Consider the following 24,759-nt stretch of genomic DNA (forward strand, 5'->3'; position numbering starts at 1 on the left):
CTTAGCGTTCACATTTGTTTTGTTCGGCTTTTTGTAAGAGTTGAGATGAAAGACGCTTTGACATCTGCGATTTGATTCTTGGCCACTGCAAAGCACTCATGTGACGTGTGGTTTGCAAATCCAACCCAGTGAACAAACAACACTCATACATGGACGCTGTTAAAAGTGTGAAGCTAACATTGTTTTCTTCCTTTAAAAAGAAAACAGCTGTTCAGCAGTCAACTCTCAAACCCCAGATGTCAAAATCTCCTTGTTCCAGCCAAAGGAACGCTTTTAAAACAGCCACTGCACTCAACTTCATTATCATGTCACAATAACATGACTAAATGAAAACCTGTTTTTCAAAATGCCCCCTGTTGGTGTGTTCAAGAACATTGCACAATCGGAGAGTTGGATGCTGTACACAAGACCAATTGAATTCATCCTTTCAGCATTTGCAATTGTGAACTACAAAAGTTCACAATTGCTTTTCAACGACTAATATTTACAAAATTTACTAAGAAAACATTGTACGTGGAGAAGCACTTTCTGTGCTGTGCAGCATCTATAAATGTAGGTTTGGGGGTTTTGAGCACCAACCTAAATATACTGGGACGTTGTGGGTATAAAACTTTGAGAACCAGTATTAAAGACAACAGACAAGTAAAAAAACAGCTATATTGAAGCTGTATTCATCTCTTATTACATTTACATGTGCTGTTTTTCTTGTGTTTTGGGTTGTTCCTAAACCATTTGTGTGTCTGTGTGTGTGGAGTGTCGTTGCTATGGGGTGGGGGAGTCTGGTCTGGTCTAGGTGGGTGGAACATGTCTGAGTAACATCAAAATGAATGTTTCCCAGTTGCCACAAGACAGTCAATGCTATTTACTTCTCCTGTCACTGGTTTTAATGTTGTGCCCAATCTGTGCGTTTCAGTACAATTGCTATACAAAAATGGTTTACACAGTATGTTTCAATAGTGTGCTTTCAAACAGTAATGATAGAATGGGTTCAAAGTTTTCACCGTAGAGGAGCAGATTATTCTTCGTATTTGATCTGGTGAGTGTTGATAGGTTGATAAGGGTGAGAAATGTTTCCTGCTTTAAATGGAAATATAATGTTAGGTCTGAATTGTTAATACTTAAAAAGTAGATCAGTTGGCTTTCTAGTCCTGGGCACTTTACCTGTTACATTAGTGAGAATATGAATTATTCTCTTTATTGGCAGATTGATATGATATTAGCAGATCACTTTTATATAATATTTGAATTCTTTACAGACTAAATGTTATTTCAATAAAACGGATTGAAAAAAAGAGTCATACAGAAACAAAGGCGGGGTGCTGAGTAGCTGTCATCTACAATGTTGTTGTTCAGTAGGAAGTGTGTTCTTTTAAAATGTGTGTGTGAGTGCAATGATTAACACAGGAAGATGAAGGAGAGGAGAAAAATGGAATTTCTGGGTCAAGAGATGAGATGTGCGCGCGCACACACACGATTTGTCATGTAGTTGTAAACAGTAGGGACAAGTCTGCCTCTGCTGCTGCAGTAACACGTCTGAGGGAAGAAAAATAAACTGTCAATTTACTGACTCTGTAAATTTTAATATTTCACCTCGTATTAGTGGGAATTTTGCAATTTCTATTTGTCGCTTTCAATTATTGTGGCAAACCAAGAAGCTCACTTCTGCAAAAAGATATTTGGAGCGGGCTGCAAGGACATAGCACCACTTTGAAGCTGACCCAAGGACGCCACACAACCGGATCCTATAACTCTAGAGCAGGTGCCATGAGGACTCTCATTTATAATGGTTCATCATCGCTACTTGTCATAGTAACAGCGACACCTAGTGGCCAACGTAATTTTAATGGAGCCAAATGAGGAAATGGTGTCACATTGAACCTACACCAAGTGTAGGAAGTAGGTCAATAAAACCAATGTGCACCTCAAGTATCTTTGAAACATATCATTCCATATCTATTACTCAGAGTTTGTTACTGTAACCACAACGGAAAAACAGTTTAACTGTTTATTTTCTATCACCAAATCTCTGTGCTGTACTTCCTGATAGGGGCGCTACTTCATAAAATATTAATTTGGGCTGGAATCAGACGGGGACAAAAACTGCACATGCATGTTACACTGGTGGTCGGGTCAGCAAGGGCTGAAAACATCAAATGTGCACAGAATACAGGGAAAGTGAAAACTTAATGTACTAATAATCACATTCTTGTTTAAAATTTCTTTGTGTAAATGAAGCGGGCTGGGGACATCAGAGAATAAAAACTAGGGACATTTTCTGTTGACTTCCAAGAAAAAGTTCCTCTAAATTAGCCAGCTCATGTGTCATATTCATGGAGCTCAGAATGACATTTAGGGGACACACAATCATTCATTTTCAGAAGAACCACCCAGTGTCAATGAGATGTCTCTGACAAACAACTGCAGTTTGAACAGATTATTAACAGGACTGGAGTCTACACTGGCCTAAACTTTACACACACAGACACACACACACACACACACAGTGGAACATTCTCCAAACTCTACAGACTCTTCTCTGTGCAAACTGCCTGAACACTTGACAGAAAGCACCTGCTGTAACTATGTCAACACACACAGACACACACAGAGCTTAATGTTGAAGATGGAGGAAAAGTACAGCAACATTTTCCAATGGCGTAACATATATATGCGTTAATTATTTTTTTCTTCCATATGATGAACAGAATGAAGGATGACAGAAACGGGAAACATGTCACATGGAAAAAGACGATGGAAATATTTTACTCAAGCCAATACAGACGATCTGTAATAGTAGCAGTGAGAAGTGACCACAATTCCACACAAAAACATTCTTTTTCATCAACTCCCACATTTTGCAGGCTTTTTAAGAACGTCATTATGAATGTAAGGCCTCGGTGTATGACTTGTTATATTATAAACACTTTGTTCGTTTAACAGTGGGTCTTGTGCAGAATGTGTTGTTATTTTTATTTAAGCATGTCATATTAAATATTAAATTAAGTCTTTTTGCTGCTTCACTGCTTTTTAATTTTATTTATTGATGGTGGGCTTCCTGTTATGTTGAACATCCTTTTATCCTAAATTAATGATTAATATTATAATGGTTAACACTGTATATACATACGCGCAATTACCTTTGTTGGTCACAGTCGGTCTTCCGTACAAAAAGGTTGTGCTTAGCGTACTTTCATTCCTCGACCTGAGACTCAAACCCGTGTTGAATTAAACAATTATCAAGGTTGTTAAAGTTTATTTATCTAATTATATTCATGAACAAGAGCCTAAGAGCAAATGTCCAATGATCATAACCTCTTTTTCTCCATAAATATTCATACCATACGACGCAGCGTTAGAATATAGAGCAGGCAACACTGAAACAACAGTATTACCATATTTTAGCGCCACATATTTGCATACAAAGCTGTAATTTATTCCATCAGGAACATATATGTGAAAAAAAAACATACTTTCAAATTAAATGAATATACAATTAAAAATAGAAAAACATGCTTTTCAACAGTTTTGTGGTTGTCCAGGTTTATATATAATTTTATTTAGCATTACACTCAATAAAAATAAAAATAAATTAGCAAATAGAATTCAAGTCAATCCACATCTACTACGGCGTTGAGCATTGCATGTGCAGTTGAGATAAATAGAGAATTTTGCTGTTTTGATGCCAGTTCATAGGGTTAGGGTCATGACTATATGTATGTGGACAACTCAACTTTACAATATGCTATTATGCAAATGTCATTCCACAACCATGGACATTAATCTGCTCTCAAAGGGGTTTCCCATATGGTCCTAGAGCCTGGCTGCAGGGATTTTGTAGGGAAACAAACTAATGTCTAAAACATTGTTTCACTTCGTTTGAACTACAACTATCGTACAGAAGGTAAATGGTGGTGGGGGGAGTACATGTCCATTAGCTCAAAGAAGTGAATTTAGTGTAGGCAGAGTATTAAAAGGCATTAGTGTGTTTTACAGCAAAGTGATGCAGATTATGATCCATTTCACTTACTGTAGCGCTGCTTAATGGAGAGAGTGAAAGAGAGAGGGAGAGAGAGAACCTCTGCCCTCCTTTATAAGTCTCCCTCCTAACTGAGCCAGGATGTAGTAAAATTACAAGCGTGACTTAAACCCATCGTCAGCGGCAGACAGCAGAGAAGAAAAGCCATTCTCAGAGTCAGTCTGAAGAACTGCGCATTTCCCTCCTCTTCAGTTTGTTTCAAATCGGATCATATTCAGTTAAATGTGACGTCACTCAGTGTTTCTGCTGCTCGACTGCTTTCAGGAGGTGTAGGCCGCCTACTCTGATATCAGCCCAATGATGGCCCAAAATCACTTAGTGTCATATGAACATACAGCATGTCCAAATGAAAAAAGAGAGTATTTGAACATATGCATCCAGTTCTGTGTTTACATACTTTAATGTGTGTTTATGATGCACTCATCTCTCTGTGTACCGAATCTGCAACCCCCTCCCTCTCTCTCAACCACATCAGTCTGCCACCTGTTTTCCCAGAGTTATGACCTCAGCCTGCAGGCACTGCCAAACTACATACAGCTGCGTGAACGTACTGTATGTGTGCTGAGGGAGAAACTGAGCGAGGGAGTGAACTAAGTGCATCTATAGGAAGATGAAAACAGAAGTGACGGGAGATATGGAACAAGGTAAATATGTGGCACAATAAGACAAGTGTGTGTGCAAGAGTGAGAGGGCATAACGGGACGCAGGAGAGGAGGGAGTAGTCAGAGAAAGAAAAGGAACAGAAACAAATGGTGAAAGCATCAGGAGGAAAAAAAAGTAGCATCAGAGCCGCAAGAGTTACAGAAAGAGAGAACGAGAAAAGGACGAGAAAAGAGTGAAAATAGGGGAAACTTAAAGAAGGAAAGAAATGTATGAACCACAGGCCTGGTGCAAACACAATGGCATCATTTTAGAGATGACATCACTCCTTCCTCTCGCTCTATTATTTCTGGTTTCCATTCGTTTCTTTTTTTTCTATAATTCTCTTCCTTTCAAACTTCCTGTTTATGTTGTGGATACACTTTGTGTGTGTGTGAACTAAAAAGTACGTACAGTACATGCAACACACTGTCTGAGGCTGGAATTGCATCTGAGTGACTATAATATATATATATATATATATATGATCAATTTTATTTTCTTTAACAAGTTTTGTTTTTCTACTCTTACATGAGACACTAATTAGGTTTAGTTCAAGCTGGCCCCTTTTTCATGCTAAGTCTGCACTTAACTTTACATTAAAATGAGCTGAAACTAGGAGTCATACTAAACCGACTGCAGGCAGCATATTTTCCATCTGGAAAACCTGGACAAAAAAGCAGATATACACATTTTTTAAATCATCTGGCTTCTCTCATTTTTATGAAATAGGAAAGAATTGGATTCATGTTTATAAAAATATGTAATTGAAACAAATGAACTATGGAATTGATCACCTTCCTCGTAGTTTGGGGGGTTCGGTTTCGGTTCCCAAAATATGATGTTAAGCAGCCACATGCTGCCTTCCTGGCTATTTCTAAGTCTCAGTGTGAAGCTATAGAGCTGCTGTGTGTCCACCCTTTCAGTAATGAGTCTGTTTTTCTATGAGCCAATAATCCAGAGCCTGAATAAACACATACACACACACACAGGTCCGAATGACAACACATGGGGCCATTTATGAGCTCCTGTGCGTTTGTGTGTGTGTATGTTCAGAAGTTGTGTTTTTCAGCACTCATCTCTCACCTGCCTTTATTCTCCTGTTCCACTACTTGCATAAATAAAAAACAGGTCTGGGATGTATCTGGACTGAAATTCAAGATTAGACCCGCAAAAGTAGTTTGTAAAAATATTAAATCTCAACAAGAAGTAAACTAGAAGAAATTTCTTGGACAAGGCCTCGGCACCACCTCATAAAAACAAGTGCCAAATTTGTAGTCCAAAAAGCAGAGAAGTGCATTGAGCAACTTCATTTTTAATTTTTTTGTGACCAAACAACTTAAAGTTACTTGTGTATCCAAATGCACCATGTTCTTCTTTATCTTCTTTAAAGTCTACACAGCTTAACAACTTAAAAATGTCTGTCACTGTTACTGTTCAATCAGAACAGCACAAAAAAAAAACTATAACTAATTATGGGTTCTTTCAAACGTAGACTTCCCAGAAATATGTTAATGTAACAATTCTACGGTTGGTGTGAATGAAATCAAGCTCTGTGTCCGTCTGCTGTTGGCTGGATGCAGGTAGTGTGCGATGGGTTCATCTGAGCTTGTTGCTGTTGTTAGGAACAGGACTCTGTGACAGTTGTGCCTTTAAACCAAGAGCTAAAACCAGCTCCAGTGCTCCATGGATGTGGAGGGTCAGTGAAGGTTCTTTCCTCGAGTCTGGTGATTTTCTGTGTAGTGTTTGCCTTTGTTTTATTTTGAAACCCCTTTCTTCACGTATTAGTGAATATCTGTCTGAAGCAGTCATTTGTATATACAGTTACAGTCTTTCCTCCTCGCAGTCACCAGATTGTTGCAATTTCCTTGTTTTCCCTGTGCCACTGCTTCCTTATACCTCGCCAGATTTTTGACTCCTGTGTTTAGCTTTAGATGATGTAACCTTGCATCAGCAAAGTAAAGCTTGTTTTGCTTTTCTTACCCATTTCCTGTGTCCTACATGTGGATGCTCTCTGGACTGAACTTTAGCAGACAGCTTAAACATTACACATCACAATTTAATTCACTACTATAAACTCACTGAGACCATATGTAGTGAATCCAGTGGGTTACCAGTACTTCTCCTTTCACTGTAAACTTTCATTACAATGTAGTCAAGCAGACCACCTCCTCACCAAAGACTGGATTTGACATTTGATTGCAGGACATTTCCTAAGTGTGACTCTCAGTGATGTCTGATTGTATAGTTTGTAAATACTGTTTTAATAAATGAACGTGGTTCTGAGAAGAAAGTAGCAGGAGAGACACGAAAGAGCACACATGTGGACAGAGAAAAAGACAAAGGTGAGAGGACAGTGATGCAGCCTGGAGCTGCAGGAGAGGAAGACAGCTGGACAGACATGCGTGAGAAGAAGATAATCTCTGTGGGAGCTGGCCAGCACACACACAAACACACGCACGCACACACACACACACACACACACTACTCGATCACAGATGCTCTCCATAAACCAGAAAACAACACATCAAAGTAAATACTTTAACAAAGAACAGAGACCAAGGCCAAAGCTCCTGTACTACTGTAGAGAGAACCCAGTAAAGTATGCTTCCATCGCTGCAGACAGCTGCACCCATTAAAACCACTTCATGATTCCTAACACTGTTGACCATACACATAGTGTACATCGCTTCTAACAGCAATAATGACACTGCAGCCACCAAGCTAAGAGTTGAAATCTGGTGGAACAGTAACTCTGCTAAAAAGCACAAGCTGCCAGATAAGCAGTTGTCCACTTTATCTCAACTAGGGCTTTAAAATGTAATTACATTTATTATTAAAGTTACTGTTTTATTAAACCATCGATTTTTTTTAACCTTAGAAATAGATATGATGTCTTCAAATGTCTTTGTTTTATTTTCCAAATTATAAAGATATCAGACAACGTATCAGAGAATATCTGGCAATGATTATTTTCGCTTTTTTTTTTTTTTTAAATAGTTGATGGTTAGTTTTCTGCCAATGGACTGATTGATTAATTAGCGTCTCCATTCAGCCCTAATCTAAGCCTAAAATGTATGTAATGGGCCAATTTTGCAGAGGAACACCGTGTGCACACACCTGGTAAGTTGGCATATGATGTAGGAAGTTTGGCCGACCAGTTGCTTTGTTTACAAGGATGACGGACAAAACACAGCAAACTGTTGTATTCTGATGGTTACTTTTTGTTCAGGCCTCAAAACCTTCACAACGTACGTCTGACTGAACATGATCAGGCATCTGGATGAGCCAGTTCTTCTGCTGTGCTTCACACACACACTCTCTCTCTCTCCTCCTACATCTCCTTATGTCTCACAGCTGTTTGGTTCTTTATGTTTATTATTTCAAGTTGACAAAAAAGCCTCAAGTCTCAAATATGGAAACCATTACCACTGTCCCACTTCACGTTTTCCATCTAAACCTCCTCTCCTCTCACACTTTTTCATCCAAACTATCCGGTAAAGGATTATTTGCCTCTGATTATAATTGGTTTGTAGTAACTGACCTTGATTTTCCCTTCAGTTCCATAACCGAGACTCAAAAAGTTCACACATTTTTTTTTTTTTATTTGACTTGAGCCAAACTACAGAGAACAGCTGGTAACAACATCAGTATTTCATCTTAAAAATGTGTGTGAACCTAATTTAACCAAATGTGAATCCGATCAGACCTAACCAAATCTAACTTAACCTAATCTAACAACACTGCCACACCCAACCCAACGACGGCATCACCACAGTATTACAGCAAAACCTTTAGTCCTACCATGAGCGAGTGTCTGTTGGCTGATAGCAGTCCCGACCCGTATCCGCTGCCCAGAGCGCCCATGGCGCCGTTGTGCGTGTGTGCTGCCCCGATGAGGCTGTGCATGTCGCCGTGACCGCTGCTCATACCCGTTGACGGTCCCACCGCGTGGCTCCGTAGTACATGGATGGCATCATCCAAACGCTCCAGCCGGTCCTCAATACGACTTTGCTACGGGACGAGAAAGAAACGCTCTAAATGTTCCTTCTACCCCACGTTTGTTGACGCAAGCAGCTCTGACTTAACAATCGGCCATGGGAGAGGTTTTCATGAAACTGAAATGTTGACTGGCCAGGTGTCCTGTGTACTCAGCACCCAACATCTATCAACTGAAAGAAAACAGTTCTCAACAAACTACCCTTAGCTCACATTTGAGAAACATTGGTTGAAATCTATCATTTCTAACTATTTTAGTCAATAACAATATCGGTATTAAATATAACATATGAGTGCATTGTTGATAAAAATGTAAATTTACACCTTCACTCAGAACCACTGTGAAAGTGTGATTTAAAGAGGTAAATACATACCGCTAATATAGCATTTTAGAAATACCCCTATTTTGAGAGTGCAAGTAATAAAACTTTAAATGCTTATCCATCTCCACAGTATTGTGATGATATAAATACAAAATACAATCAGATATGTACTTCACAGCCTGTGTGTGCCTACCAGAGAGTGCAGCGGAGCCTCGTAGTTTGGCGATGATGCTCCCTGTCCACCATTCCTCGACCAGACGGCTGAACTGGCAGCTAGAAGAAAGACGACAAAGGAAACATCATAAGGAGAGAAGATTAAGGCTTCAAAGGAGTCAAAGAACAGGCAGATAAGAGGCAGACCTGAGACTTCAACTTTTTTTTTTGTTGTTTTTCTGCTTTTGTTTCTGTCGTTTAGTTCAAACTGACATCCCTTCATATGCATGCGGTCTGCGATAGAGCCGCTGCATGCTGGGAAAGACTCCAGCCCCCAGTGACCTAGCGGAAAATAGCTAGATGTTTCTGTGTGGATTAGAGCCAAAACCTCCTTTGCTTTTATATGTCAAAGAAAGAGGCCACTCGATGTGCAGCACCAAGCACCAAAACGACAAAACGTCTTTACACACGAGGACACTCACATCGTATCCACTCGTGGTCCTCGGACATAATAGACACAGAGACGTGAAAGAGAAGACAAAAACAAACCGACTCATATCTCGGAACAAAAAATGCTAATATCAGGCTTTTGTCTTTGAAAAGGTACAAGTGGTTGATTAGCATAAACTCTCTGCAGAATAAACAAGCTTTGTGTCGCTGTTCGCTGCCGCTTTTGTGCTGGTCGTCGCTCAGAGGGGTCACATCTGAGTCGACAGGTCTCATTAGCTGGTAGGGAGAGGAGAGACAGAGACCTGCGTGAATTCACATTCATATGAGGCTCGGAGAGATGACGCTGTGGTGGGGGTGGTATTTTCAGCAGATTTTAAGATCGAACACAGTGACTACTACAAAGGGGTCATTGGTAAACAGCTAACAGCGGACGTGCTAGTCAGCCAGTTAGCAATAAGTGTCAAAACTTTATTGCATTTTTTATTTAAACCATCTTTCTTTTGGGAAGGTGTTTACAGTATGACAGTGAGAAGCGGTCTGAGTTAAAGTGAAACACACAGCTAATAAGCTAACACGATAGCTCCCTCCTCTTCTGCTATCAAGGACCGGAGAGCGGATCAGAAGACGGCGCCTCTTTCACTCAGTGAAAGCTGCTCAGTGGCACCCAATAAATCTCCAAAGCTCCCTCTGTACCCAGATGTTGGAGCATATTTTTCAGCCAATAAAGCACATGCTAGCGTCCTTGTCAGTCAAGACCTGCTGAATTCCTGCTATCCCCACACACATTGTGCTTTTAGAGCAATGGATAAAAATCCCACAAAATAGATAATAGATGGTAAAATATGCTCCATCTCCTATGATTGCATTATAATTGGAAATAATAGTGTAATAATAATTGTAGTTGTTGTTGGCCACTACGCCAGAATTGGGACACAACCCCGTGTAACTCCTGGCTTCTTGGTTAAAACAACAGCACGAAAGCAATCAAAATTGAACTTGAGATGGAAATTTGATGCACATTAACACTTAATTAGACTTACTTAGTTAGAAACACCTGTGCAATATAATGTGTTACAACACATGAGATATAAATGCCACTTTAACAAAGCTCATATATCAGCTGCCTGACAGGTGATAATTCTACTTAAAGTGTATGTAAAGTTTATTAAGACGGAGTGGGGTGTGGTGCCCTGCATTCTGCTGAAAAGGGTTCCTATATATTTTTGGCCTTTTCCTGACTGTACATGAAGTAGAATCTCCATGTTGTTATTAATATTATTACCATGTCCAGGCTTTCAGTCAAATTAAGCTCCAGCAAATGTTTCATGACTGATCCTCATCGAGATTAGAGCTTACAGCCTCTCATACTAAATAGCAGGCATCAAGAACTAACTTTGATGCACTCTGGACAGCAAACATCTCCCTGCTTGAAGTCATGGACCTAATTAACACTGATCAAAACTCAATGTTTCCCATCGGTGAACCATTTCTCTGCTTAAATGTATAGAAAAACTTATTTTATTGGAGAGTTAATGAGAGATTTGTTTTCCAAAAAAAAAAAAAAAAAAAAAAAATGTCACTGTGCCTTTCAATTTTGAAAATTAGAAGCAATAACTAGCGTGTTCATGACGGTGTGTGAGGGTTAGGTTGTAATCCCAGCCACGCTGGAATCTGCCCAAGCAGGTGAAACACTTCAGATTCCTCTTCCCTTTTCCACTCTGCTCCTGTCTCTCCCTTTGTTTCCTCTCCTTGCCTTTACTCTCCCTTTTCTGTCCTCTCCACTTGTGTCTTTTCGTAACCTTCCATTGCTCTCTCTGCCCTCACAACTGATCTTTCCCTTGTAACTCTGATCCCATCTCATTAGCACATGTTTCTCTTTTTTATTGTCTTCCCATTTTCTCTTGCAGTCTTTTTTCCCCCTCTCCTTTATTCATATTACATGCTCATTTCCATATGCTAATTAATGAATAATCACCTGGGTACATTCATGTGCAAATACAAATATATGTATTAAACGGCAGCGCAAATTAGTCCAACGCTGTAAAACACCCTCACAGAATTAGCCTTGGATATCAATTTGCATGAAGTTTGCTCTAATAGGCTTCATCTCTAATTTGTAAAAAGTAGAGTAACTCTGACACAATGATAAACACCAATTATGGTTTAGCAGGCAATATCCTAGGCAGCTATAATGACGAGAAGGAGGAGGAGGAGGAGGAGGAAAGGGGGCTTGTGTTTGCAGAGCCGGTAGGAAAGTGCAAAGTGGTGCTCGTAATTAAAGCTATCAGTCACAAGGCGCAGCAAAGAAATATCAAACGGTGTGTAGCAGCGACAATTAGAGACAAATTTGACACAACTATTATTAGGAAAAGTCATTTTTCACTTTAAGGAGCGGCTAGAGTTAACAGCATCAGCAGAGAGGAGGAATAATTGGTGGAAATAAGTGCTGGAGGAGGGGTGTTGAGAGGAGACACAGCCGTTACTAATGGGTTTTTAAGGTTTGGTTTTATGCAGCGCAATTTCACCTGAGAAAGGAATTCCTTTTTCATTTAAACATTAAACCTTTTTTTTTTTTTTAATTTTTTTTTTTTTTTTTTTACATAATACTCTTATTCTTCCCAGAGCTGTATTTAAGTCAAGTCAAGTCTCAAGTCTTTTGACAAAAGCTGGAGATATTTCACAAGGGTTTTAAATGAAGTTAGTTTCCATTTGGAACCAAGCTGAGTCATGTCTCACGTCATTTTAGACAACTTCAAGCCAAGCCTCAAGTGAAAAAAAAAAATGATAACAATTTTACACAAGGTCTTCTCGTGTCAACTTCAAAGACATCCGAGAGCAGTTAAACTCACATCATTTCAAAGGCTGAGGTCATTTCAGAACAAAGGATAAAGTCAACTTTTTAGTCATCGAAAAAACTTTCTAGTCGTTTTTTAGTCATATGAAGTTAAGGGCCATTTTTGGTGAAAATGAAAAAATGTAAAGTAACCTTAAAGGTTCACAGTGAAGTCTATTTTTAACAGGGTCAGTTCAAGTTCAGGTCAAGTCTCAAGTCAAGATCAGTCTGAGTCAAGATAAAGGCAAGTCTCAAATGATTTGGACAAATTTATCCTCAAGTCATTTGAAAGCAGTCCAATCTAAATCAGAAGTAATTTTAGAGCATGCTAAGCTGTGTGAAGGAAGAAAGAAAGACGTTTGCAAGTCATCAGAATGGTGGCTCAAGTTAAGTCATTTTGAGTCTGGAGGCATTTGAGGAAAAGAAGAAAAGGTCAGTATTCTGGTCACTGGAAGTCCAGTCCTAAGTCATCTGGAACAATGTCAAACTGCCTGAAGTCATTCAAAGGTTAGAGTCATTCTAGATAAGTTCAAAGTCAAGACTCAAGTCATTTCAACTGAGCTCATGTCAAGTCTCAGGTCATTTAAGTCCAAGTCTCAAGTCGTCCCATCTTTGATTTAGCTCTGCTTCTTCCTCAGTACTGGTTCAGTACAGAGTTTTGTGAAAATGTGTGTGGTGTTTGGGGCCTGGACCATGTGTGTCCATGTGATTACCTGTGAGGGAGGGCGGGGAGCCGACTGGGGTGGAGGGATTAGATGAGAAGCTGTTGTTCGTGTGATCTGGAGAGTAGATCTGGAGGAGGAAAAAAGAGCCGTCAGAGAAGGAAGATTTGGAAAACAATGTGCCGATGTAATTACACAGATATTACACATTACAGAATAGTTGAAAGGAAGTGATAAAATGTATTCTAAAACGTGTGTGTACAGAAATGTGTGTGTGTGTGCACTGTACTTACCGATGCGAGTGCTTTCCCTAAGGCGTCTCCTGTCTGAGAGCTGCTGGCTGCTCCGCTCTGTGCTCGGTTAGCTGTGACACACACCCACATACACACAAACATACATACGTACATAAACAGGGGAAAAGATGGATGTGTTCTTGTGAATAGGGATATGTTAACTACATGTTTAATTATTCAGCCCATCCATTGCGCACTTAAAGCAGCGAATACGTTCATTAGGACGGGAAACTGCACCTTCAGTGTGAAAAGGCCAGAGAATAGAATGTTATCATCAATCTATATCTCCAACACACTCACTTTCATGAATTCATTTGTCCTCTTTGTCCGCACATTTTTGTCTGGTTTACATTTTAGCCTTCGTTTGTTCTTTCTTACATTGAGAAATAGAGGAGTGGATTTTTTTTTTTTCATTTTCAGTTGCTAACCGGACAAGAGGAGTCTGTTGAGTGACTGCAGGATCTTTCTTGAGGTTTCTTCTCAATGACTAAAAGCGGATAATGTGACAAAGCTAATATAATGGCTGTGCTACCTCAAAGGTCAGCACCGTCAAAGCGGTTTCTGAGCCGAGCAAATTCTCCTACGAAAGTTCACTGCAGCTGAACTCACTAAAAGCTCCGTGGAGATTTTCTTTTTTTGGCCCCGTGAGGAAATCCGCTGATCACACAGCTGACTTCGCTCTGAAATTTATTTGCTGTTATAAATGGTTGCACAACCAGATCCTTATTCAAATAATGTGACAAGAATCAGAAACAGACTTTAATATGAATCGACGTTCAACATCTATTCACGTTTCAAATGTCTGACAGCATGTGTTTGTGTGGACTTTAAATACAACTAAATCTGTTTCACACACTTGAAGAGCGCCGAGGCCAGAGAGGAAGGAAGTGACCTCAAAGGACCAGATGAGCGCCCACACACACACACACACACAAACACACACACAAACTCTGACATGCTCACTGCACATCTCTCCCAACAGCAGATCCCAGATGGAAAGTTTACGCTCGCACACACAAGTTAGACATGAACGCGAACACACACTGAGCGAGGCAAAAACATATCCTTTCACGGCAAATGAGTCCATTACAGTGATTGGCAGAACTGGACTTCTTTAAGCTGTTGGAAAGTAGAGAGAGACAGGTAGACAGACAGACAGACAGACAGACAGGAGGCAGCATATGTTGTTGGGTTAAAGCCTCACGTCTCACTCATGCCACACCACTGGCGTAGTAAACCATCTAAGGGATTACAGCTACACACACACGTGAGTGTACGCACACACACAAACTCAGATCCTCACTTGATGCATAATTTAGAACACATGCAGGAGAGAATCTTTTTTCATAAATGAGAGCTTATGGCCAGAAAGGAGGAGAGTTTTCAGAGGATGAAACTGGATTTCATGTTTCTGTCTGTGTCCATCAGCTCTTCAAAGGAAAAATTCCTCCTTTAATTTATGAATGAGATTATTATGAGAACAATATTTCGTTTTTTTCTCCGTGTTTGCAATGCATCAAACGGGTGAGACCAAACTAGAGACTGACACATACACTGGAGCACGTCTACTTTCAGGACTTGTGTTTAATTTGGGATGTTTCGAGTCATTTCGTGTGTGGAAATCTTCTCTGGGGTGCACGTTTGGCTGCACGTCCGTTAGACTCGAGACGCTCCCTTCCTTTTTCACCAGACAAACCTTGTGTGTCTGTCCAGCCTAAAAGACGGTATGTGACTTGGTTTGAAAGAGACAGAACGTACCAAATATGCAGATAGACAGATGGGAATTACACCGCAGGAGGTTTGTGAGGTTTCTATGGACATTTTCCATAGTGACCAGAGCTCTTGTTCTCTGCGAAGGAAGCTCACTTGTTTACTAGAACAAAATCAGTCTGATGCAGGGAAGCGGCTGTAAACACACTCATGAAGGCCGCGTTTAAGCCTTCATGTGTGCGCGCACATGTGTCATATGCTTACATTTAAACAACAGCGTCATGTTTTTTATTAGGCTCCTCTTGTGTTTACACTCATGTGCTCTGGCTCATGTGCGTGTGTGATATCCGTGTGGAATGTTGGAGATGTCTTTCCATGAAAACAAACTTTCAATCTGTTTCTTATTGCTGTCCTATTTGTTCTGCGGGACTCCAAGCAAGGGGTCCATATGGCAAGCTGTGTGTGCGTGTATGCATGAAGGTGTGAGTAAGGGATGCCAAGGTTGAGCCAAAATGGAGTTTAAGTGTTTATCTCGGTTTGGTTGTATTCTGATTGGGACTGCCCATCCCTAACCATGGAGTTTGCTTTCTAAGTGGTTTAAATCCTGTGACTCTCATCTTCCTCACTTCAACATGAAAATGTTAAGGAAAAAAAATAAAAAATAAGACAAGAGTAAAAATAATAATAAGATCATAATAGATGTGTCAACAGTTTATGTTTACCCACAGCAGAGCTTTCAGATTAGTTTTTTTATTTCTCCAGTCAAGGGTCAAAGTCCTTTAGTTCAGTCCAGGTTGCAAAGTCAGGCTTTAAGAATGTTGAATCTTTTCACATTAAAGTCAAGGGGGTCAAGTCTCTCAAGCATCTGCAGTCAGGTCCAAGTCAAGTCTGAAGTCTGAAGTCTACAGCTCTGGTACTGATAAGCAAAAACGTCAGTGAAATTCACCTTGAGATGAACATGCAAATTCACATCAGCGGTCACTTACTTTGAGAACGCAGAATTGCTTTGAGTTAAACATTATACTATCTTAGTGCCAATTTGTTGACTGACACTGAACACAGGCTTCTGTTAGGTGAATTTTACCATAAACCAAACCAGCCAAAGCATTACCAAAGCTATTAAACTGGATCGTGAGGGGAGCATGCAGTTGTACCAGATTTCACTGTAATCAATCCAACAGACATCAAAATGTTTTGCTGAATAACAAAAAAGAAAAAATGAAAAAAAAAATGAGGAGAGTATCACAAAAGTTTATAGGTTTCATCCTCTGGGGATTATGAATATCCATAAAAAACTGAATGCTGATCCCATACATTCTCATGATGGAGAAAACTGACAACATTACTCAAATTTGGAATGTCACAATTGAAGTAGATGCTTTCATTTCCATTTAACTTTCTAATTTGAAGCTCTTCTATTCTTTTATTCTACAGGTGTGCACCTTTACAGTTGTAGTTTGCCTACTCCTGGCAGGCCCTGCCAATGAGCATCCATCACTGTCTTAGCTCTAAAGCGGTATTTGAAACTCAGCAGTGACCTTGTGCTGTCTATGCTTTGCTGGGAGAAGGCAGGTCTTACCCATGGTGCTCTCTGTGCCGTTTGTGGGGGCAGTGCAAGAGGCGGTGCTGTAGTGATTGGCCCCACTCCCACCACCTCCCCCTCTGTGGAAGCTGGACATAGGGGGAAGGCTGGAGCTGATGTCTGCAGACGAGTGTGAGGGGTAGCTCTGCAACAAAAGGGATGGAGCAAGATGTAACTTTAACAGGACGAACGATGTAAAACAACAGATTACATGAGATAGAATTTAAAATAGAGAGAAATAATTCTAAATGCTAATCTGTTGGTCAGTTACACAGACTAGTGTTTAATACATTTGCCGTGACTTATGGATTTAAGGTGTTATATTAAGGTGCATATGTATATAGCAAAGATGGCTCTACTCACCAGTCTGTCGTGAGGATGAATCCCGCAGTAGGATGAGCTCTGGGCAGGGCCATGGGTCGAGTTCCCTCCCGCCAGCATGCTGCTGTGGTAACCTTGCTGGCTCATACTGCTACTACTGCTGCTCCAGGGATCACCACTGTGGTGTCCATCTGACATGCACAGAGAGAAGCAAAGTGGATTTTTTCACAAGACACAAGACAATATTTATGCATTCATTCAGCCATAACTTTAGTTCTTAAATAAAGCACAGCTGATCGTTAAAATAAAAATAAAATATTCAGAAAACAACTTGTATTTTGCTTTAGTTGTTGAGTATTCAGACTTTTTAGTCTCTTTCACAGTGTTTAAGCTCATGGGCATGTACATAAGACACCTTATTCTGCTTGAAATAAAGAAGGGCTGTCAAAATTAACGTATTATTGCAGATTAATCCATCATCATAATTAATCTGATTACATTTTTTTAATGCAATTGACCCATCTGCACCAGAATGACTCTGAATGTCTCTGGAAACGCGTTTCAGGCAGTTACCATCGCGTATGCACAAATTTGCAGTTGATCTGGCAGTGACAGGCAGCAGAGCCAACCGATAAAGATAGAAAAAGCTCAACAGCACATTGGCCCTCTCCATGGGAAATTTGAGTTCACAAAGACAAGACAGAACAGTGGACTGACACAATGTATTATCACACTCTGCAGGAAGGAGTTTTCTTTTCACAGAAGCACTTCCAGCTTAAAATACCACTTTAATGCCAAGCATACGTTAGTCAGGGATTCTGCTAGCACTTGGGCTAACGCGTTGCCCAGAGTGAGGCAAACCAAGATAAACTAAGACAAAGACAAGCTGCCAATCCTGGCTGGCGAGTATCTGGCCACTCCTGCAACCACTGTTCCATTTGAGAAACTGTTCTCAGTTGCAGTCAACATTGTAAATAAGAAGTGGTCAGCTCTCCTGTCGGACAATGTCAACAAGATAGTTTGTCTTGGTAGCTGCTGAAAGAGGAGGAACAGGGCCACATTAATGTGGAGAAAATGTTTATTTAAAAAAAGAAACAAAATGTTGTTCCAAGCTATTTTGTTGAAAACATGTTAAGTGCATATATTCCCTTCTTTCTTGAGTCTGTTTGCTCATGCAAAATTAAACGCAATTAATATAGATGAATTATATTTAATCGCGATTAATCAAAATAAATCCAAAGCAACAAAGTGATTAATCTGAAAAATCAATAGTTTGACAGCACTAAAATAAAGTAAAGAGAGATTTAACATACATTGGGAGGTTGTAGACAATTACAAGTTATGTTATATTATGTGACATTGCGAGTGTTTGGGTTGTTGGTAGCCTTAATGTTGCCAGGCTATCGTGATTATATTCAAGTCAGTTTGCAGTGACTTTTTCAGAATCATTCTACCCTTAAAGCGATGCATAGCCTGTTTATTCACAAGCAGGTTAGTAATCTGACCCACTTTATGCAGTAACCTGATTTCAGAAGACATCCATGTAAATGGGACACCTGGTTTTCTTCTTAAAGTAAAAGAAAATAACCCTGTTAACAGTGATCTATGGTGGACGAGCCTGGTACTCGGCAATCGATAGATAGGAACGATAGATAGGAAAAAATGCTCCAGTCCAATTTGTGGTGTCAAAAGGAAGCAGAAATTCACTATCTTTCAGTGAGATTGCAAATTACAAAAAAAGTATGTAACAACAGTATTTAACTTTAAATTAACATTTTCAACCATCTCCAACCTTTGATGGCATGTTGACTTGTAACAAGTAGAACTGCAGCTGCTTTCATTCCCACTCTGAACCTCTGAACAAATGCCTGTTTTAAAACTATGTAACTCTGGTTGATGGAACATGATTATCTACAAGAGGTAGGTAATGCTTTACAGCGCCAGTAACAGACCTTCAGCTATCCTAGGACTGAATGCTGGACTGGCATTTAGAGCTTTGAGAAATAAAAGGTAATAATACAGTGTGTCATGTTTATATCTTTCAAAAACAGGGATAAAGGATTATGTTTTCAGACAGTCTGTCAGATATTTCTGATGTTGCACACTCACAAATAGGAAGATATCTGGAGATGCTCAAAATCAACTTGATACTTTGCTATCATTAGTTCATTTGTTGACATCACTCCTGTCCCATGCAAAAGTTCAATACCTCCTCTGAGTAACTGTTAAAATAAATAATAAAATCCATGACTCAATTCTCAAACAATTTAGGTCTAAGAACAACGTTTAATTCACTGAGCTCAGTCTCAGTTTTTCTGCTATCCAGGATGCACAGTGTGTCGAAGAATCTAGAGGTGGGAGGGTTGGTGTGGGACAGATATTGTGTGTTTAATACCTGGCATAAAGAAAGAACTTGGGAAGCCGGTACTGGGAGGTTTGGAGGAAGGGTAGCCCGGTGAGTCCCTGTTGTAGTCGGCTGTACTGGCAGATGGAGCGTACACCTGCAACAAACACAGAGACATGACATTAAGAAAAAAAACAACAACTTTCATCCTCTCATTTTTCTCTCAGCAGGAGTTTCAGGTAGACGTGATTTCCAGTAAATGACTGTCACTTCAACATCAAGCCTCCATACATACACCACTTCCTTGTTCTTGTGCTGATCTTTTGATTCTCACAGAAAAACAAAAAAAACTAACTTCTATAGAGACAGATTTCTGAACAATACAAATTGTTTGTTTTGATATTTAATTTGATCATGTTATAAATATAATATATTGTCTATTGTTTATTAATTATGTTATTTTTTGTTTTGAAATTTGGCTATATATATTTTTTTAATATCTTATTTAAATATTCCTAAATCTAAATAGCGAAACTATAAAAAACACATATTTTGTAGGATTTAAAAATAAAACGTTTTATTTTATCAATCTTAAATACTAGTTATTATGTTCCAAACTAAAACTCAAGCCTGGAAATGACTTAAAACTGTTGTTCTCAAACTTCTGAGGCTGTTAAAATACAGCGAGATTAAAAAGCAGTGCAGCGGGGCAGAATGTGGCAGCATGAGAGACTGCAAGCAGAACCAGCAGCCTGTCATCACTCAAAACAGGTGATGTTTCTGCTCAGCAACGCGGCAGCAGCATGAGAACACAATGTCTGAGTTTGGTCATGCCTTCGACTGGGGGTCCCCGCAGCATGCCTCCGTGCATGCGTGTGAGTGCATAGCGTGCGAACACTCAGCCATGACGCTAGCTGGGGCTGCATGACGCAAACTCTGGAACAGCTGTTGAAAGTGCTCTTCTTTCTCTCTCCGTGTCCCCCACTGATTCACATTAAAATGAAAAGCCCGGCTCCACAGCTACACCTAATCTATCTCCATCCTCCACTGAAGGCACAGATCGTTTTGTTAACTCTGGAGTATTTGCATACGGATGCAACACAGATGTGGTAAAAACAAATCTGATGATAAAACACAGATGAAATACAAGGAAGATGAAAAAATGTTACTTGGGGGTATTATAAAAAGAACATCATCTCACTTCCCACACTCCCTGAGAGAAAAAATTAAAAACAGAAAACAGCTTCAAACTGTTTCTGTCAGAAAAGCAATAAATAAATAACTGATTTCTCCTCTAAGATCACCAAAACCATGCTGACGCATTTACTTCAAATGATCTTTAACTTAATACATCCTATACTTGGACAGATAGAAAGCATTGAATACAGGCCCACAAACTACACAAAGAATTGGGTCCATTATTATCGAGCAACTACCCAAGTGTGCCCAGCTGTGAAACGTATGCAGCCAGAAGAGCTAGAAGTTAATAAAGATCCACATTAGCACGATGTCTTTCCTTCAGCAAGTTCAGTTAGCTCCCTGCTAATGAATTAGCACCAGGCGAGAAATGAGCCAAACGAGGGAAGAGCTGAGGATGAGATGGCCCTTCTTTGCCCTCCACAGTTTGAAATGAACAACTTTTACTTCTGAATACATTCTAGCCCGACATAGCCAGACTCATTTGGATTCCATCTGGATGAGTCAATCAGCTGATAGAGAAAAGAGTCATTTAGATGTACAACAACTCTATGGTGCTCAGATGACATGCCATTGTTACTCTTCTGTCCATCATCACGTAAGGCCTGACCAAAGCATTTGACTGACCCAGCAGATATTTGTTCAAGCATAATCAGTCCTGTCACAGACCAACTGTGGGCAGTTTCTTATACTTGTTCGTAGTGTTTCCATGTGTGTTCCATATATGTGTCCTTACAGGACCTAAAACAACCAATCAGCTGGCTTTACTCCCAGCTAGCTATTGAAATGTGGGCATGTCAACTCCCCTATGAGCCTCTGCATCCTACAGATTACCACAACACCATTATTTGTATAAGGCTATGGAGATGTTTACGTAAGAAAAGCACAAATCCAGCTAGATGTACATGTATATGTAGATGTAGATGTAGATGAAGCATGCATGCTGGTGTAAAGGTAAAGGTAAAGATAAAGTAAAAGGCTTTGGCTCTGTTTACTTCCTGAAAACAAGCATTCACAGAAAGACAACAACAATGACCAGTACATCTGAGGAGCAGGGAACACTGGGATCTGTGGGAATCGAGTGTTAGGAAACACCCATCCACATGCACTCAGGCACAAAAACACAAATGCAAGTTGCTAAGAGAAAGTGGTCAAATTGAAGAGGTCGGTACCTTCCCACAATTCACCTCCATGAGTTTTAGCACAGACGTGCTTTAGTCTCCACACACACACACACAGTCTGTAGATGTCATTAGAGCTCAACTTCCTCCTCCTCCTCTTCCACTATGAGAACGGAGTTTGTGCTGTGATCGTAAAACCACAGTTATTGACCCAAGCCTGCTCAAGACTACACACACACACAGTGAAACACACACGCACAGAGGCGCACGCAAACACACATGCTTGTTTTGTTCCTGTTGAAAATATTTAGATTTATGTCCCATGCGGTGCAGGCATATTTTCCCACTGAATGTGTTGTTAGACTGGTGACGAAAGGCTGCGATTTGGATGTGTGCGTGTCTATGTGTGTTTGTCTTAGTGTGTGTTGCAGACAGACAGGAACAGGTGCAGAGTGTGTTCAAATCTGAGGAATGCAGAGAGACACAATAACGACCTCACTTCCTGCAGTCCCTAACACACACACACACACACACACACGTGCACACAGAGACACCCAGAAATATGAGGATTCCCACAGTTAGCTGGCAGCCCTTGAGTCAATGAAAGGAAACATCAACTGTGTAATTTTATTGAAAGTGGGCATGCCACAATCCACAGAAAGTATTACCATCCACAACAGAAATCAGTGCATGTCTAATCGATAACCTTCAAATGGAGGGTTTTCTGTTATGTGTAATTGGTTGAAGAATGTATTCAAAATATTTCTAAAAGAATTTGTATAATGAAAATATTTAAGAAGATCAGTGCCCTGGTATAAAGTGCCCACCAGCAGTTTGTCTCTCTGTGTACATAACATAAACCAGCACGACCAGCATCGTAGAATGATGGTCTGGAACTCAGAAGGAAGAGAAATCAGCATTTTAACGCCATGATAGACACAGCCGAGCTCGCTCCCCTTTGTTACGCCACAAGAGGGATCCTCCGCTTGAGCCTAGTGAGATGTACTAGAACTCAGCTGAAACATTTCTGTCATATTCTAACATAACAATCGGCACTAAATCTCAGCTTCTTGAAGGTTGCAGTTTTTAGCAGATGTTTAAAAAGACTGTCACGAACTGTTGATCCAACTGTGTTTTCATTGTGGAGGCTGCGGTTTGTGGTAGAGATTGACCGATATGTTGACCGATATTATTCCATTTTAGTCAATAGGCTAAGTTACAGTTTAACAGCACCACAGACGACATCCTCCGAAGTGATCATCCAGCTGGAATGTCACCGCTCTGAAGCTGTTTCAACAAAAACATCAGAACAGTTGTGAAGGGGGATTTAGTGCAAGGTTGTTATATTAGTATTTGTTTTTACTGGTGTACCTAATGAACTGGCACGTGACTGATCCAAATCAGTACTGAGATAAAATATGAACAAAAAAGCACACGGTTGTACACAGGGCACCCCCCTAATATATTGTTAGACCTAGATTTGCTGATAAAAACAAACCAAAAACAACAAAACCAATTCACTGTCTTTAAGACACAAACTAGTTCGACCTGCTTAGTCCTGTGACAAGGACAGATATTCCTAACAGGAACCAGTTGAGCACATTATGATCTATAGCATAGCACAAGCTAATGATAGAATACAGTAGAAGTGGTTTAGTAATGCTTGACAGATTCAGAGATTCTTCACAGAACACGAAACATGGCAGATTTCATCAAAGCCCCCTTCTGAGTCGCTCCCGGCAACAACAGCAGAAAATAAAGCTACATTCCACTGAAAAACGATTCCTCATGGAGCCGACAATACACGCTCACATGCAGAAGATGTATTGAGAGCGGCCAGCTGTGCAACTCACTGACCTGAAGGAAAGGTAGGAAGACAACAGAACGACGTCTAAACTCATAATTAGCAGATGTCTGTGCACTGTATTGATAAATCTCAGCACAGCTAATGGAGCAGAGAAAAAAGGGACTTCCTCATTGAGCTGTTGTTGTTTATCTATTTATCTATGATGTATGAAAATCAGAAAAAGAGAAATATGCGTCCAAAGTGTGGACTTAAATTTGCTCATTAGATCTAATCAGGAGAAAAAAGACAAAAAAATAAAACTTTGTCACATCACAGTAGCTGGAAACACGAAACATATATACACAGAACACAGTATATCAAGCAAATAAATAACAATAAATGTTGTTTTTATATTGGCCAGACGCAAAGTAAGAAGCAATGTTGTGACCGAAAGTTAATAAAAAATTTCTCCAGTGCGTTTCAATTCTAACTTGTTGACAGTGATTGGAACGCTGTTGGGCCCTGCAGGATATTCTTAGACAGAGAGAATGGAAAAACAATAAACAGGTCCAAACGAGAGGAGTGAATCTGGACGCAGATTAAAACAAAACGGTAAACGGAAACAAAAGAGAGACATTTTCAGAGAGGGTAAAGAAAGGAAGAAAAGGGAGGCTTTTTTGTCTTTGCTCTGTGCTGCTTCTTCTGCCAGTTATTGCCTCCAAATGTGGGGAGCATCTGTTCCACCTCCCCGCTTCAACCTCTGACTGTGACTGAAAAAGGAGAGAAGGCTGGAAAGGCTCCTCCTGCTCTTCCCCTTTGTCTTCCTCAATGTTTTTGGTAAGAGTTGAGTCAGCCGGGCTAAATCATCTGGAGATCCAAAATGGACACGCTGAATCCGCTGTGCCACAGGAGACTGGTATATAGTTCAGATATATGAGTAAGCACGGTGGACTGGGGGTGGTGGGGGTGGTGCTAGATGAAGAGTCAGTGCATCACCAGATCACACATCCTTCAAATTCTTCCTCTGAACGCCAGCAATAAATTCCATGGCGATCCATCAGAGAGATGTTAACAGTTGTCAGAGTAAGTGGTGGACTGACAGTGTCCATGCGGATGATCGTGACATACAATCTCCCCATGTCTCCAAGAGACCTCCAACTAAAAATGTAATACCATAAGGACTGTCAGCTCCACAAAGGTAAACTGAACGTTGCCCTTCCCTGGCAACTCTTTCAGCAAGAAGTCACTCATAGGCACAATTTCTTACTTATTTAACTTTCTCAAGTTCAGCCTAAATAATTTGATTTACC

At 40.1% G+C, this 24,759-nt stretch overlaps 1 protein-coding gene across 9 annotated transcripts in view; it reads right to left on the reverse strand.

The window, feature by feature from the left end:
• LOC124997111 (transcription factor 4-like) overlaps positions 1-24,759 on the reverse strand; it is a 198,916-nt gene that overhangs the window by 16,379 nt on the left and 157,778 nt on the right. For 8 of the 9 annotated variants that reach the window (XM_047570693.1, XM_047570694.1, XM_047570691.1 and 5 more), the window contains 7 exons: positions 19,397-19,502; positions 17,044-17,192; positions 16,678-16,825; positions 13,389-13,459; positions 13,147-13,225; positions 9,191-9,270; positions 8,480-8,689 (listed from right to left, as the gene is read on the reverse strand). In XM_047570693.1, the coding sequence (XP_047426649.1) occupies positions 8,480-8,689; positions 9,191-9,270; positions 13,147-13,225; positions 13,389-13,459; positions 16,678-16,825; positions 17,044-17,192; positions 19,397-19,502 (843 nt within the window). The remainder of the gene's footprint in view (positions 1-8,479; positions 8,690-9,190; positions 9,271-13,146; positions 13,226-13,388; positions 13,460-16,677; positions 16,826-17,043; positions 17,193-19,396; positions 19,503-24,759) is intronic. The other variant, XM_047570697.1, reaches the window with a different exon arrangement.

Source organism: Mugil cephalus, chromosome 19 (genome assembly GCF_022458985.1).
Source record: "Mugil cephalus isolate CIBA_MC_2020 chromosome 19, CIBA_Mcephalus_1.1, whole genome shotgun sequence".
NCBI classification, from domain to species: Eukaryota; Metazoa; Chordata; class Actinopteri; order Mugiliformes; family Mugilidae; genus Mugil; species Mugil cephalus.